The sequence below is a fragment of the Cololabis saira genome, chromosome 1 (assembly GCF_033807715.1).
Source record: "Cololabis saira isolate AMF1-May2022 chromosome 1, fColSai1.1, whole genome shotgun sequence".
Taxonomy (NCBI): Eukaryota; Metazoa; Chordata; class Actinopteri; order Beloniformes; family Belonidae; genus Cololabis; species Cololabis saira.
Genome location: NC_084587.1, coordinates 10,208,021 through 10,222,563, shown reverse-complemented (window position 1 = coordinate 10,222,563; position 14,543 = coordinate 10,208,021). Strand labels below are relative to the sequence as shown.

General features: G+C 41.2%; 1 protein-coding gene across 4 annotated transcripts in view; it reads left to right on the top strand.

Moving 5' to 3' along the window:
• Positions 1-2,759: 2,759 nt before the first annotated feature.
• The window catches only part of rbfox2 (RNA binding fox-1 homolog 2), an 84,654-nt gene continuing 72,870 nt past the window's right edge, over positions 2,760-14,543 (top strand). For 2 of the 4 annotated variants that reach the window (XM_061737578.1, XM_061737488.1), the window contains exon 1: positions 2,762-3,735. In XM_061737578.1, the coding sequence (XP_061593562.1) occupies positions 3,484-3,735 (252 nt within the window). In that variant the 5' untranslated portion in view covers positions 2,762-3,483. Of the gene's footprint in view, positions 3,736-14,543 lie in introns of all 4 variants that reach the window. The other 2 variants (XR_009783923.1, XM_061737665.1) reach the window with 2 other exon arrangements.

Sequence of the window (14,543 nt, the reverse complement as noted above, 5' to 3'; positions counted from 1 at the left end):
GGACCATGTTTAAATAATGAGACGTCTGAATTATTTATCAAGACGGATCTATTTCCTGTTTCAGTTGCGACGTGGAGGATATACTTGAAGATGATGATCCGATATTTTGAACTGTCTCAAGATGATGATGACCTGATATTTTGAACTGTCTCAGAACCATGTTTCTTTTCTAACAGTACTTTTTTCCCTCCTGGACCTCAGTTAATAATCATTTAACCACCAATTAAAGATCTTAAGTTTATAAAAAAAGGGCTTTCTGTGTGTTTGTTCCCGCTCTCGCAGTTAATTGGTTCTCTAGAAGGAAGCCTGGTTTTTAGGAAAGTCTGGGCCGTTGAGGCCGATGTTTGGTCATAATGAAGCAGCGTTCATCCCGTTGATCACGATAACCAGAACCAACACATCAGCGAGCACCGGAAAGAAAACTTCTGGATATTTCTAGTCAGCTGTGATGAAAGATGCAGGAGGACGGACAAAGTGAGCTGCTGCTGCACATCTGTAAAGCTCCGCCTCCACAAGTTTTACTCTGGTGGAATTGGTTGTAAACCCAGAGCTGTACCCTGAATTTATTTGTCGTATTTATAAAAAGTGTAACGTGAAAGATCTTGATTTCTTGGTAAAAGTTTTTGATTCCCAGTAACATTTGGGATTGATGCCGTTCAGGTGACTTTAAAACATAATTAGGCTGCAGCGTGACCTCCCATGATGCATCTTTCCTCACCCTGTCCTCTTTTACGCCACCTTTACTTGTGACGTAGCCGTTAACCTGCGTTCCTCCAGCCGTTCCTGATCTCTGGTCCTTGTTCTCGTCTTTTCTGTCCTATCAACCCTCCACCGGTCCAGACTCTTGGCCGTCCTCCCCGAGTCTGGTTCTGAAGAGATTTATTCCTGCTAACGAGGTTCCTTTTTCTTACCACAGAAAGTGCTTGTGCTTGCTCAGGATTAACGGAGGAAAAACTCTGTGATCTGCTGGTTTCTTTGGCAACTTTTTTTTTTTTTTTGCCAATTCTTTTTGTCTGACAAATTTTTAGGTAGGAAAGGAATCGGCAAAACTTGTAAGGTAATTTAAAAAAAATAAAAATCCTTGTCGGACAAAGAATTGGCAAATTGTAAACCTATAGATAAAATTAACTTTTTTTTATAATTGAAACGAATTGACTTGTGTTTAAGTGCCTTGCAATTTGGTGCCAAATAAATAATGTCCAACTTTCTTTAATAAAATAACTTGACACCAAAAGAAATGTATTTTTGGTCCAACCTGTTTAGTTTATTTGTATAGCACAATTCAACACAAGGTAAATCAAAGTGCTTTACATCAACATTAAAAGCAGCAAGACAATTAAGAGTAACAAGACAATAAAAAGGGAAATAGAAATAATACACGAAATAAAATAGAATAACAAAATAAGAGGTAAAATAATAAAAAGCATCAAGTTGTTAAAGGGCAATAGAGTACAGCAGTAAGTATTTAGTATTAATCTGAGATGCAGTACAGGACTGTCTCAGAAAATTAGAATATTGTGATTTTCTGTAATGCAATTACAAAAACAAATGTCATACATTCTGGATTCATTACAAATCAACTGAAATATTGCAAGCCTTTTATTTTAATATTGCTGGTCATGGCTTACAGCTTAAGAAAACTCAAATATCCTATCTAAAAAAATTTGAATATTCTGGGAATCTTAATCTTAAACTGTAAACCATAATCAGCAATATTAAAATAATAAAAGGCTGATTTGTAATGAATCCAGAATGTATGTCTTTTTTTTAATTGCATAACAGAAAATAAAGAACTTTATCACAATATTCTAATTTTCTGAGACAGTCCTGTAGATCTGAATTTTACACACCTGATCTGCTGGCTTGTACACATTTGGCTGACAATTCTCAACAAGGGGAAAAAAAAATGGATAAAAACATATTCTCTCAAAAAAATCTGTTAACAAATCTGCTGTTGGAAGCCATGACACCTTTCCTGTCCAGCAAATTGGCTTTTGAACCCGCAGCTCCGCTCGTAGAACTCTGACCACTGGGTGTCATCCAAGAAATAGGAATGCCAGAGGAACAAGTGGAGACCTTGGCTCGGTGTTGTGTAATGAGTCGGGCAGGAAACCTTCAGACCCCCCCCCTTAACACCCCCCCGTGGAGGACGGAAATGTGCTTTTAGAGGACTGAAATGTAAAAGGAGGGCCTGATGCTGCGTTCCATTTACCTCGGAAGTCGGAACTGGGAATGACGTCACAGCCGAGTTATCAGCGTTCCAGTTACAAAGTAGGTAAACAAGTTTGTAGTTCGCATATACCACATGAAAAACGTAAATTACACTATAGCAGCATATATGCCGAACAATACTTGTATACGACTGATTTAGTGTGACCTAAACTAGAATGAAGTGCTACGAAGCTCTCTTCTACTGTTTACAACCGGGGCAGCCATCTCGGAATGTGAACTCGGGGGTGGTGAAGACTCTCCCACTTTCCCAGTGGGAAATCCCACTTCGAGGCGCGTTCCAGTTGAAAAATCCAACTGGGAACTGGGAAATCCCCACTTCCGAGGACAAATGGAACGCGGCATGAGATTTGGAGTTTTGGTTTCTCACTCACACACACACACACACACACACACCTCCCATCAGAAGTGTGTGTAGCACTGCGGCAACACTGCGCGTATTTGAGGCTGCATGGCCGCCTGGCTGCGCGTTCAAAGGCAGAGCGGAAGATAGGAGGAGGGGAAGGACTACAGCAGGAGAGGAGGAGGAGGAGGAGGGACGGCTTCCTCTCTGTAACACACACGCTGCACGAGCACACCGCCGGGGAAGCGGAAAAACGGAGAACAAAATAACAACCGCGACCTGGAGAAGGAAACGCCGCAGTCCGTCCGTCTGCGCCTCCGCGCGTCCTCTTTCTGGATCCCCCCTCCCCCCTTTTTTATTTTTATAATTATTGGACATAAAGGAGGCTTTACATATTTTTTTTTTGATTAACCCTTAAAGACATCCTGGTGGACTAACATGGGAAGACAGAGCTCCTGAGGAAGGACTGGAGAGGGAAGACATGTTGCGGCTGCGGTAGGGTGTTGATGTCTGAATTAACGCTCCTGGAGGGGAATAAAAAGCACAGAAATCCAAAAATAAAACCCAGGCAAATGGGAAAAAGGAGCGTAGCTCCGGAGTCATTGTGTTAAATTGTGTTTTTGTTATGATCCGGGAGAGCCTAGGCCTCTGAATCAGCCCCGCATACACGCGTATCACAAACGGGCTTTTTTTTAATTTTATTTCTGGGTGTTTTTCAGGGAAGACCAAAAGCAGCTGTCTGGCTGCTGCAGAGGAAATAACAGCAACTATTTGGGGGGATTATACAAAGGCCCGGTGGACCCCCCCCTCCTTTCCCCCTTTTTCCCCCAAAAAACCCCAATTTGGCACATTAAGACCTTTTTGATCCAATTCTTCCTTCAATAAAAGGGAGCCACACTTCAGATTTCTCCATGTTAATGTCGACCGACGTCGCCTCCATCATGCTGCCGGTGTCCCGGGCTCTGCTGGAGCGGGACCGGGAGCTGGAGCCCCTGGCCGGGGTGCTGGCCGGCCCGGGCGGAGCCCCGGCGGCCGCGCTGCGGGGCATGAAGCGCGGGGACCCGGAGCCCGACGCGCAGCCGGCGGCCGCGCTGCTGGAGCCGGCCGGGGCGGAGTGCAAGCGGCCCCGCATCGACGGCGCGGGGCTGGCGGAGGTGGGCCAGGTGAGCAGAACCCCCCCCCCGTTCATTCATTAATTCATTCATTCACTGGTATTTCTACCAGGTTGTAGTTCCAGCTGCGGCGCACGGCCCTCCATTTATCCATTAAAGCCTAAATTATGGTCCCGCGTTAAGGCAGCACTATGTAACTTTCAGCTTTTGTTGAGTTTGGCGGCTCCTTTGGACAAAAGCGGTAGTGCTTTATAGGAATGGGTGATATTTTACCGTTCACGATTTACCGTCAAAAAAATTCCTCCTTCCATCTCGCGGTAAAAACGATAAATTCCCGTTGATGACGTTTTTGTGTAAAGCTGATTTATGGTTCTGCGTTAAATCCACGCACAACGTATGTGAAGGAAGGAAGGAAGGGAGGAAGGAAGGAAAGGGAGGAAGGAAAGGGAGGATGGAAAAGGGAGAAAGAAGGGAAAAAAGAAGGAAGGAAGGAAAGGGAGGAAGGAAAGAAGGGAAAAAAGAAGGAAGGAAGGAAAGGGGAGAAGGAAGGAAGGAAGGAAGAAAGGAAGGAAGGAAAGGGGAGAAGGAAGGAAGGAAGGAAAGGGGAGAAGGGAGGGAGGAAGGAAATGAGCCTGAAAGAAAGAAAGAAAGAAAGAAAGAAAGAAAGAAGGATAAATTCCCGTTGATGACGTTTTTGTGTAACAAACATGGCAGATCTGAGAGCGAGATAGATTTATAGTTACAAAGGTGGAGTTGAATTGGTATTTTTTTTATCGCCATTTTTATCGTTATCGGGATAAATGCCAGAAATTATCGTGATACATTTTTTAGTCCATACTGCCCATCCCTAGTGCTTTACCAGTAGTGTGGAAGGGTTCCTACCATCCACCTCAAAGTTACATAGTGCCAGTGAAGGCGATACAGACCCCTCAGACCATGACAGAGGTTCATTAAACCTGTTGGAAGTTGATGTACCATCACAATGACTCTGGAAATATTATATTAAGGTGGAAAAGTTACATAGTGCTGCTTTAAATCAACGCAGAGCCTACTTTCTTATAAAGCCTGAATTATGGGTCCGCGTTAAATCAACGGCGTAGGGTACGCGGCGACGCACACCGTACGCGTCGCCGCGTACCCTACGCCGTCGATTTAACGCGGAACCATAAATCGGCCTTAAGTATTATAACGAGTTATTTTTCTGGCCAATTTTAACTATATGTTACACGCCCAGCATGTGGCTTTGTAACAGATTATATATTTTTTTAAACTGTTCTGCCGGGTAAACCTGAATAAACAGGGAAAAACACGGGACAGAGTCAGTTTTGGTGTGTTTCTCTATATATTTAATAACAAAAATGTACACTTTTGTGTATGTCACATATACTGCAGTATTACTTTGTTGTCCACCTTAAGGTCACCAAAATTGGGTGCATTACCTTCCAAAATTACAGTAAATGTAAACTTTTATGCTTCTGATATTGAGAATCTCATAATGCATTGTGACAATAACATGTTTTGTAAAATATGGCCCTGGAAATTTACATTAGTTCTTACTATACTGACTGTTTGTAACAATGTGTAACATGCAAAATTTTGTGGATCTCGCACAAATGTTTTTAAAGTGAAAACATCAGCATTAACAGCGTGTTTGTACTTACAGACGGGTTTAATTTATTTTGTGATTTTTTTTTTTAAAGCAGTCAACTACTGAACATATTGAAAATCCCTGTCAATTTCTGCCAAAGTACAAAGCCAATGTCCTAAAAAGCATTTCATTCCATACAAAAATGATTTGTTTATCTGTAAAATCCAACAGCACGAGTCGTTACTTATTAATCATGTGGAGTACTGTTAATATGAGTGCAATAAAACATGATTTCCTACAAAAAAAACAAAACTTATTTAGAAAAACTGTCTCTACTGCCTCTACGCAGAGCCTGTGCGTGTCCTACGGCGTCGGCTCTGCGTCGGTGTAACGCGGAACCATAAATCAGCCTTAATAAGAGCTCCACAGGAAATGCCAACACATTTACCAGCCCCACGTGACCGCACATGTGCAGAGTCCACTTTAGAGAAGCGGTTGGAGCAATAAAAATGGGACTCAAAGCCGCTGATGTTGCAGTCCGGACGGTTGTAGTAGTAGAAGTCCACCATGGTCACTGGACTGTTAAATCCGAGTCTGCTGTGACTTCAAAAAAAGTCTTCTGGCTGATGGGTTTCCCCGCTAAATCCCCCAGACTGTAAACAAACCTGACCCCTTCATGATATAGGTTTTTAAAAAGACTCATTTACTATTATGGTGTGGATAATGCCATGGTTTACGGTTGAAACAGGTCAGGATTTGATCTGCCAAGACCTCCAGCTTTATGGAGGGCAATCAGGCCATGTTTTAACAATGAGCCGTAATCACCTTGATCCTCAGACTCCCGGCTTTGATCAAAACTACAGACGTTTGATAAGACTTAACCTCTTCCCTTTCAACCGGGGTCGAGATGAATTCGTGGTTTCAGACCCTCAGCGGTCTGAAAATGGCCATATCTTTGTTGTTTATTAGAGCATCACTGGAGGGCAGGGGGAGCTCGGGATGTCGTTAGAGTGGATTACGGAGGGTGAAGTGCTCCACTGCAAGGCAAGAGAGCTGCGTCTCCGGTAATGGAGTTGGAGTGGGCCGTTTGCTTCCCGCTCGAGGGGGGAAACTAAATGGCCCGGTTTCTGCATCGCCGTGCAGCCTGACGGACGGCCGGGGAGGACTAATGCACTTACAGAAACACATGTGAGAGGGAAGGGTGCGTTGTTGTGGCACACAGAGGCTCGGATCAATCGCTTCAGCCTCTAAAACGTATTGAACTGACCGGACAGTCCGGAAATGAGAGTCGGGGGTGGTGAGTGGTAGGGATGGGCGGTATGGACTAAAAAATGTATCACGATAATTTCTGGCATTTATCCCGATAAAAAAAAATACCAATTCAACTCCACCTTTGTAACTATAAATCTATCTCACTCTCAGATCCGCCATGTTTGTTACACAAAAACGTCATCAACGGAAATTTATCCTTCTTTCTTTCTTTCTGTCTTTCTTTCTTTCTGTCTTTCTTTCTTTCTTTCTGTCTTTCTTTCTTTCTGTCTTTCTTTCTTTCTTTCTTGCTCATTTCTTTCTTTCTTTCTTTCTTTCTTGCTCATTTCTTTCTTTCTTTCTTTCTTTCTTGCTCCTTTCTTTCTTTCTTTCTTTCTTTCCGGCTAATTTCTTTCTTTCTTTCTTTCTTTCTTTCTTTCTTTGTTTCTGGCTCATTTCTTTCTTTCCTTCTTTCTTTCTTTCTTTCTTTCTTTCTTTCTTTCTTTCTTTCTTTCTTTCTTTCTTTCTTTCTTGCTCATTTCTTTCTTTCTTGCTCATTTCTTTCTTTCTTTCTTTCTTTCTGGCTCATTTCTTTCTTTCTTTCTTTCTTGCTCATTTCTTTCTTTCTTTCTTGCTCATTTCTTTCTTTCTTTCTTTCTTGCTCATTTCTTTCTTTCTGGCTCATTTCTTTCTTTCTGGCTCCTTTCTTTCTTTCTTTCTTTCTTTCTTTCTTTCTTTCTTTCTGGCTCATTTCTTTCTTTCTTTCTTTCTTTCTTTCTTTCTTTCTTTCTTTCTTTCTTTCTTTCTTGCTCATTTCTTTCTTTCTTTCTTTCTTTCTTTCTGGCTCATTTCTTTCTTTCTTTCTTTCTTTCTTTCTTTGTTTCTGGCTCATTTCTTTCTTTCTTTCCTTCTTTCTTTCTTTCTTTCTTTCTTTCTTGCTCATTTCTTTCTTTCTTTCTTATTTGCTCCTTTCTTTCTTTCTTGCTCATTTCTTTCTTTCTTTCTTTCTTTCTGGCTCCTTTCTTTCTTTCTTTCTGGCTCATTTCTTTCTTTCTTTCTTTCTTGCTCATTTCTTTCTTTCTTTCTTTCTTGCTCATTTCTTTCTTTCTTTCTTTCTTTCTTTCTGGCTCCTTTCTTTCTTTCTTTCTTTCTTTCTTTCTTTCTTTCTTTCTTTCTGGCTCATTTCTTTCTTTCTTTCTTTCTTTCTTTCTTTCTTTCTTTCTTGCTCATTTCTTTCTTTCTTTCTTGCTCCTTTCTTTCTTTCTTTCTTTCTTTCTTTCTGGCTCATTTCTTTCTTTCTTTCTTTCTTTCTTTCTTGCTCATTTCTTTCTTTCTTTCTTTCTTGCTCATTTCTTTCTTTCTTTCTTTCTTTCTTGCTCATTTATTTCTTTCTTTCTTGCTCATTTATTTCTTTCTTTCTTGCTCATTTCTTTCTTTCTTTCTTGTTCATTTCTTTCTTTCTTTCTTTCTGGCTCATTTCTGTCTTTCTGGCTCCTTTCTTTCTTTCTGTCTTTCTTGCTCCTTTCTTTCTTTCTTTCTTTCTTTCTTGCTCCTTTCTTTCTTTCTTGCTTCTTTCTTTCTTTCTTTCTTTCTTTCTTTCTGGCTCATTTCCTTCCTTCCTTCCTTCCTTCCTTCCTTCCTTCCTTCCTTCCTTCCTTCCTTCCTTCACGTACATTGTGTGTGGATTTAACGCAGAACCATAAATCAGACTTTACACAAAAACATCATCAACAGGAATTTATCGTTTTTACTGCGAGATGACAAATTCTTACCGTGGAGAATTTTTTTGGCGGTTTATCGTGAACGGTAAAATATCGCCCACTCCTACTGGGTGGTGGGTGAGTGGGTGGGTTGGGGGTTGGGGGGGCGTCCCCTCCCAACATAACCCGTCTCTCAGCTGCTGCAGGAACAGATTTGCCCTATCACTGGCAGTAAAGAGGCTTTGTTTCCAGCTTATGGGATCACGTCTTATACTGGGGGGGGGGGGGGGCATTAAAACCACACTCACCAGAGATCCTCATTCAGGCCCAAAGACCTTCACGCTCCACACGCGGGTATTTGTGAGAGAGTTAGTCATGTGTGCTGTTATGATGGCTGGACGGACTTATGAAACATCTGAAAAATTAAAGGGGACATGAGATTTATTTATGTTTTGTCTGCTTTAAAACATATTTTATTGAAATGGTAATCAGCCCAAACATTATGAGCTTTATTACCACTGTATTTAAGAGGTAACTAATTAAAAATATCAACTGAGCTGTTCAGGCTCTGTTACATCACAGACCCAGATCCCCCAATCTTTGTTTTGTGTCCTTTTAAAAAGATATTTTAGTGAAATGTTAATCACCACAAACTTTTGAGATAACAGCTTTATTACCAGTGTATTTAAGGGGGAACTAATTAAAAATAATGTAATTAGCCGAGCGGTTCAGGCTCTGTGACATCACAGACCCAGCTTCCCCAATCTTTACGTTTTTACAACTCTGTATTTCTGAATTGGGTAGCACAAAACTGTATGCCCAGTTTTTAAAAAGGCACTCTGCGACTGACCACTGGGGGCATGCGCCATCCTTTTTTTATTATTATTTATCATTTTTATTTTTCAAAATGAAGACAAGGACAATAAATAAAAAAAAGGTTAACAACACCACATTTCACATAATCAAAAAAAAGAAACATTACAATAACACCAAAAAAAAAAAAAAACAAGGGGGAGGGGGAAGGGTTGGTACAGATAAACTTTAAGAAGGATGGAGCCTCTAGCGTCAGTTCAGGTCCAGCTCTAAAAGAAGAATAAGTAAATTAAAATAAGAAGCATGTGACCAACACAACATGTCATATTATTATTACATTATTTTCAACTGTTGTCTAATGACAGTCCAAGGGGCAAATTGGTCATTTTCTTTATCTTTGAGGATTGCGGTTGCCTTTTCCATTGATAATAAATCCAAAAAGTCCTTCAGCCAATTGTATTTGTTAAAGCAGTTTGGTTTGCGAATCTTCCAGTTCATAAGTATTGACCTCTTCACAGACAGAAAGGCGAGAGCAATGATACGTTGCATAATCTTCCCATGCATGTTCTCCACTGCACTCCCCAATAAATACACAACAGGACATTGAGGAACACGAATATTCAAAATAGCTTCCAAAATGTCAATAACTTCAGACCAGAATTGTTGGACTACTGGGCAGAACCATAGCAGATGTACAAATGTACCAATCTCACCACAGCCATGCCAGCACAGTTTAGAGGTGGGCTCCATCTTAAAATGACCAACTTTGGTGCAGATATATTGGTGCGATATATATTATATGTCGCAATCTTTCCTAGTCTGAGGATAATATGTTTTGATGTGATTTTAACTCCACCGTGCACCCGGGTTTGGGTTTGGGTTGGGTTTGGGGGGTTTATTAAAGCAGCCTGCGGTTTTGGCTCCTGGTCGAAGGACCAGCTTCTAGCTCATCAGCTTCTACATCTGCTCCCAGCTGGTTTTTCTGACTGAGCAACTTTTCATGTTGGACCATTTGAGGACCCTTCTCAAAACTGAGCTGATTATGCTCCCCCTTCATTTGTTTGCTCAATGCTCGGTTGACAAGGCAGTTGGGTTTGGCCGATCCACAAGATGTTATGTTGTTAGTCGGCGACCGAGAGACCTCAGGTCCCAGCAGATCTCTGCTAGTCCTCGTTTCAAGTCTGTCAGTGCGGGGTTTTTTTGTAACACCATCTGAAATCAGGATGTTTTGACAGATTTGAACAGAATGACGTTAGTAAGCATCATAGGTACAAATAAGCGTAGCCAGATGAGCTAAAAGAAAGAAAATATCGAGCAAACTTTCCGTTCTGAGGTTGGAAGTCAGTTCCTACCAGCATGTCCTGAAGTAAGACGGGAGAAAAAAAAAGGCTCAAAACCTGTGATGACGCTACATGGGGTTGTCCAGTTCTTTTATAAAGTCTATGGACACAACCTATGAGAGGGTGACTTAGTGATTTAGTGAGGTCAGGATATTGGCTCCGCCCCCTAAAAGCGACAGCTGTGAACAGAGCTGCAGAGACGTGGGGGAAACGGGTGCTTCTGTAATATTTTGAGCAGAACATGTCACAGACATCTTATTAAACCCTTAAACCCTTCAAATACAATTGGTAAAAATTAACTGCTACTATGACAAAATAGGATAATAGAAGGCATCTTTTTTTTTTTTTTCTTACAGAATACAAACTAATTTTCATTATGTCTGACATTTTTATGAACTAAAGCATTTATTAGTCGACTGAGAGGCATTAAAAAAAACGATCCGCTTTAATTTACTGTTCTTTTCCATTCACTGAGTGTATTTTCTTTTATTTTCTTTCTTAAATTCCTCCAAGCTGACGACACCGTTAACAATCTTGGAGGCAAACTGGGTTCAGTGACGTTCACTTTTCCTACGATTGAGAACAACTTTCCAAGAAACCGCCGTTAAATCCTGCAGAAGTGCAGCCGCTAAGCGACTCTGCAGAGGATGGAAACTATTGCAGCCGTCGGTACCCTGACTCTCCCTGACTCTCCCTTTCTAAGCCCTTTCCATCCCTTTGAGGCGAGGGGGGGGGGTTGCTGACATCACGGGAAGAGCGGACCTCTGACCCGCATGCGAAGCCGGCCCGGAGGGGCGTGGTTCTGGCGAAGGGCCGGCCCGCTTGCGCCACTGCGGCCTAATAAAGAGGGCCGGAGCTCCCCCTGTTCGGTTTGCCGGCGCTGCTGTTTTCCTCATTAGGGCATGTTGTCATCGCGTCGCAGGGGGAGCTCTGCTCCGTCGAGTCAGACGTGCAAAAGTTGGAAGCGTGGAGCGACAAAGCGTTTACAAATCAGTGCACGAGACGGCTGACTGCTCAGCGAAAAAACGGGCAAAGATGAAGCGAGTGGAAGAGAAACAGAGAAACAGAGAAACGAGCGACTGCTCTCAGCAGTTCAGGCCGAGCTGCTGACGCGGCGCTCACAATCCAATAGTATGGATTTGAAATGAAGATTCTGCTCACCCCACCAACCGAGCAGCACGTGACTCCTCTGATTTGTATTCCTGTGCCGCACCAGGGGAAGTCCTGCTTCTCTTCTCTCTCCCCCCCGTCCCCCCACCGTCTCTCTCTCCTCCCAGGGCAACGGGGGGATTCATTGCAGCGCTGCACATCTTCCTCTGCAGTCAGATTACTGGGGATGTGGAGGGGAGGTTGTCTGCTTCCATATCCATCCCGCGTTGTTTGTTGTGTGGGAACCGGGGCGCTCTCAGACCTAATAAGGGCCCGCCGGGGGGGGGGGTCACGGCGCCGGGGACGTTAATGTAGGTGGACCAAACCCTCCCGTGCCGTCGTTCCGGCCCTGAAATAGTACGGAAACGTCAGCAAGAAAAATGTAGCCTGCCGAGAATATTTGTTCTGGGGGGGGGCGGGGGTTTGCTGCTGCTGCTGCTGCTTCTCTGTGATGAATTGCTGCTGGAAATCTTTTGGACTGATTTGCGTTTAAGAAGGACCCCCGGGGGGGTTTTGGGGGGGGGGCGAGCTGATGAGCTTGAAGAGTATTTATCCTCACACCTCGGCGGCGGATGAGTGACTGCTGCTTCGGCAGCGTTTCTGCACAGCGGGAGGATAAATCCCCCGTATTTAACGGTGTCAACGGCCGTCACCTGCGTTCCCACGCCGCTGCCGCGCCATCTTGCATGTCTTTAGTCTTTAGTCCAGGGTAGTGATGTTCCATACCACCGATTTCCTTTCCGATCCGATATTGAGTAAAATTCATGCTGGTATCGGGGATACCGATTTCATACCCATATATATTGTGCAAATACACCTAATGTGCCCGGTAAATCTAAAAAAAAAATGTTTATTTTTGATAATATTAAGAATACAAGACATCAGTCACTTATTTAGGTATTTATTTTAAAGTCAGAAGTATACTGAGGGAGCGAGCTCATTCACAATACAGGACTGTCTCAGAAAATTAGAATATTGTGATTTTCTGTAATGCAATTACAAAAACAAAAATGTCATACATTCTGGATTCATTACAAATCAACTGAAATATTGCAAGCCTTTTATTATTTTAATATTGCTGATCATGGTTTACAGCTTAGGAAAACTCAAATATCCTATCTCAAAATATTACAATATTCTGGGAATCTTAATCTTAAACTGTAAGCCATAATCAGCTATATTGAAATAATAAAAGGCTTGCAATATTTCAGTTGATTTGTAATGAATCCAGAATGTATGACATTTTTTAATTGCATTACAGAAAATAAAGAACTTTATCACAATATTCTAATTTTCTGAGACAGTCCTGTATAGCTGAGATATTACAACAACAGAAAAACCAGAGTGTTTAAGAAAGGTGTTTGCATCAGTAAAAAATAAAACCTAAATAAAACTATTAAAATAAATAAGAGAATAATAAACAAAAATAACTGCTATAAAAATGAAAATGAAAAAAAAAGTAATTTTTACCAGCAGGGTGGCATTTGGACAAAATCTGAATAGTGTAGTTACTAATTAATGATATACACATGACCACAGATGACTGAAGTATCAAAAGTATCGATATGTTTATTTGAGAATCGATTTTAGAGCATACAGATCTGGAAGTATTGATATTTCAGTATTGATCACTAGAGGTGGGTGCAATTCATCGATGTGTCGATGCATCGCGATGCGTCACGATTCAATTTGGAATCGATTAATTAAAAATGTTTTTTTTTTTTTTTTTAAGTTATCCTATCCAGATTCCAGACTGAATAAGCTGCTGAATCATTTCATTTTCAAGAATGCACATTTCTTATTGTTCACTTGAAATATGGCAGATATGTTTACACTAAATAAATTTGAGGGAAGTACATATATTGTTTACTTGAATTAATGAACTCATTAAATCCAGGGCTTGACCGTTTTCAGTGTTTTCTGCCAATAAAGGGAAAAATGTTCAAAAAACCTTGTTATTTACTTAATGAGTGTTGTTAGAGGAACTGAGTTAATTGATTGGCTATTTATTTACAAATGTAGCCACAGATGAAGACAAAATCAATCTTGCATGGAAAAAAGCATTAAAAATCACAATAATCGAAGAATCGTGGCACCAATAATCGAAATCGAATCGAATCGTGAGGTACCCCTTTTTGCACACCCCTATTGATCACTAGTCGAGGGGGTTAATACTAGTCTGGCGAAGGTTGGGTTAAACTTCTCACTCTGGTGGTTCGTCTGTTGGCCGGTTTCACTCTTAAACTACAGGAATGCATCAAAGATCTTCACATGACATACCTCCGTCCTTTTGGCATCAAGCCTGTGAGTTTCCGGGTACTTGATCGATTTATTGGTGGATGCTTGAAGGGTTTGAGAAAAATGGCGGGATCATCGATCATCTTGAACGCTCCCAGTTGCTACTAGGGGTGTGCAAACAAGGGTACCTCACGATTCGATTCGATTTCGATTATTGGAGCTTTGATTCTTCGATTATAACGATTTTCGATTCGATTATTGGTGCCACGATTCTTCGATTATTGTAATTTTTAATGCTTTTTTCCATACAAGATTGATTTTGTCTTCATCTGTGGCTACATTTGTAAATAAATAGCCAATCAATTAACTCAGTTCCTCTAACAACACTCATTAAGTAAATAACAAGGTTTTTTGAACATTTGACATGTATTTTTCAAAGACACGAAATAACTTATTTTATGACTATGTAAACATTTGCTCTTTGACTTACTTAACTTTGACCAGGGAAAGCTGCACTTGCATGAGAGCGCCCTCTATTGGCGGAAAACACTGAAAACGGTCAAGCCCTGGATTTAATGAGTTCATTAATTCAAGTAAACAAGATATGTACTTCCATCAAATTTATTTAGTGTAAACATATCTGCCATATTTCAAGTGAACAATAAGAAATGTGCATTCTTGAAAATGAAATGATTCAGCAGCTTATTCAGTCTGGAATCTGGATAGGATAACTTAAAAAAAAAATATATATATATTTTTTTAATTTTTTTTTTTTAATTAATC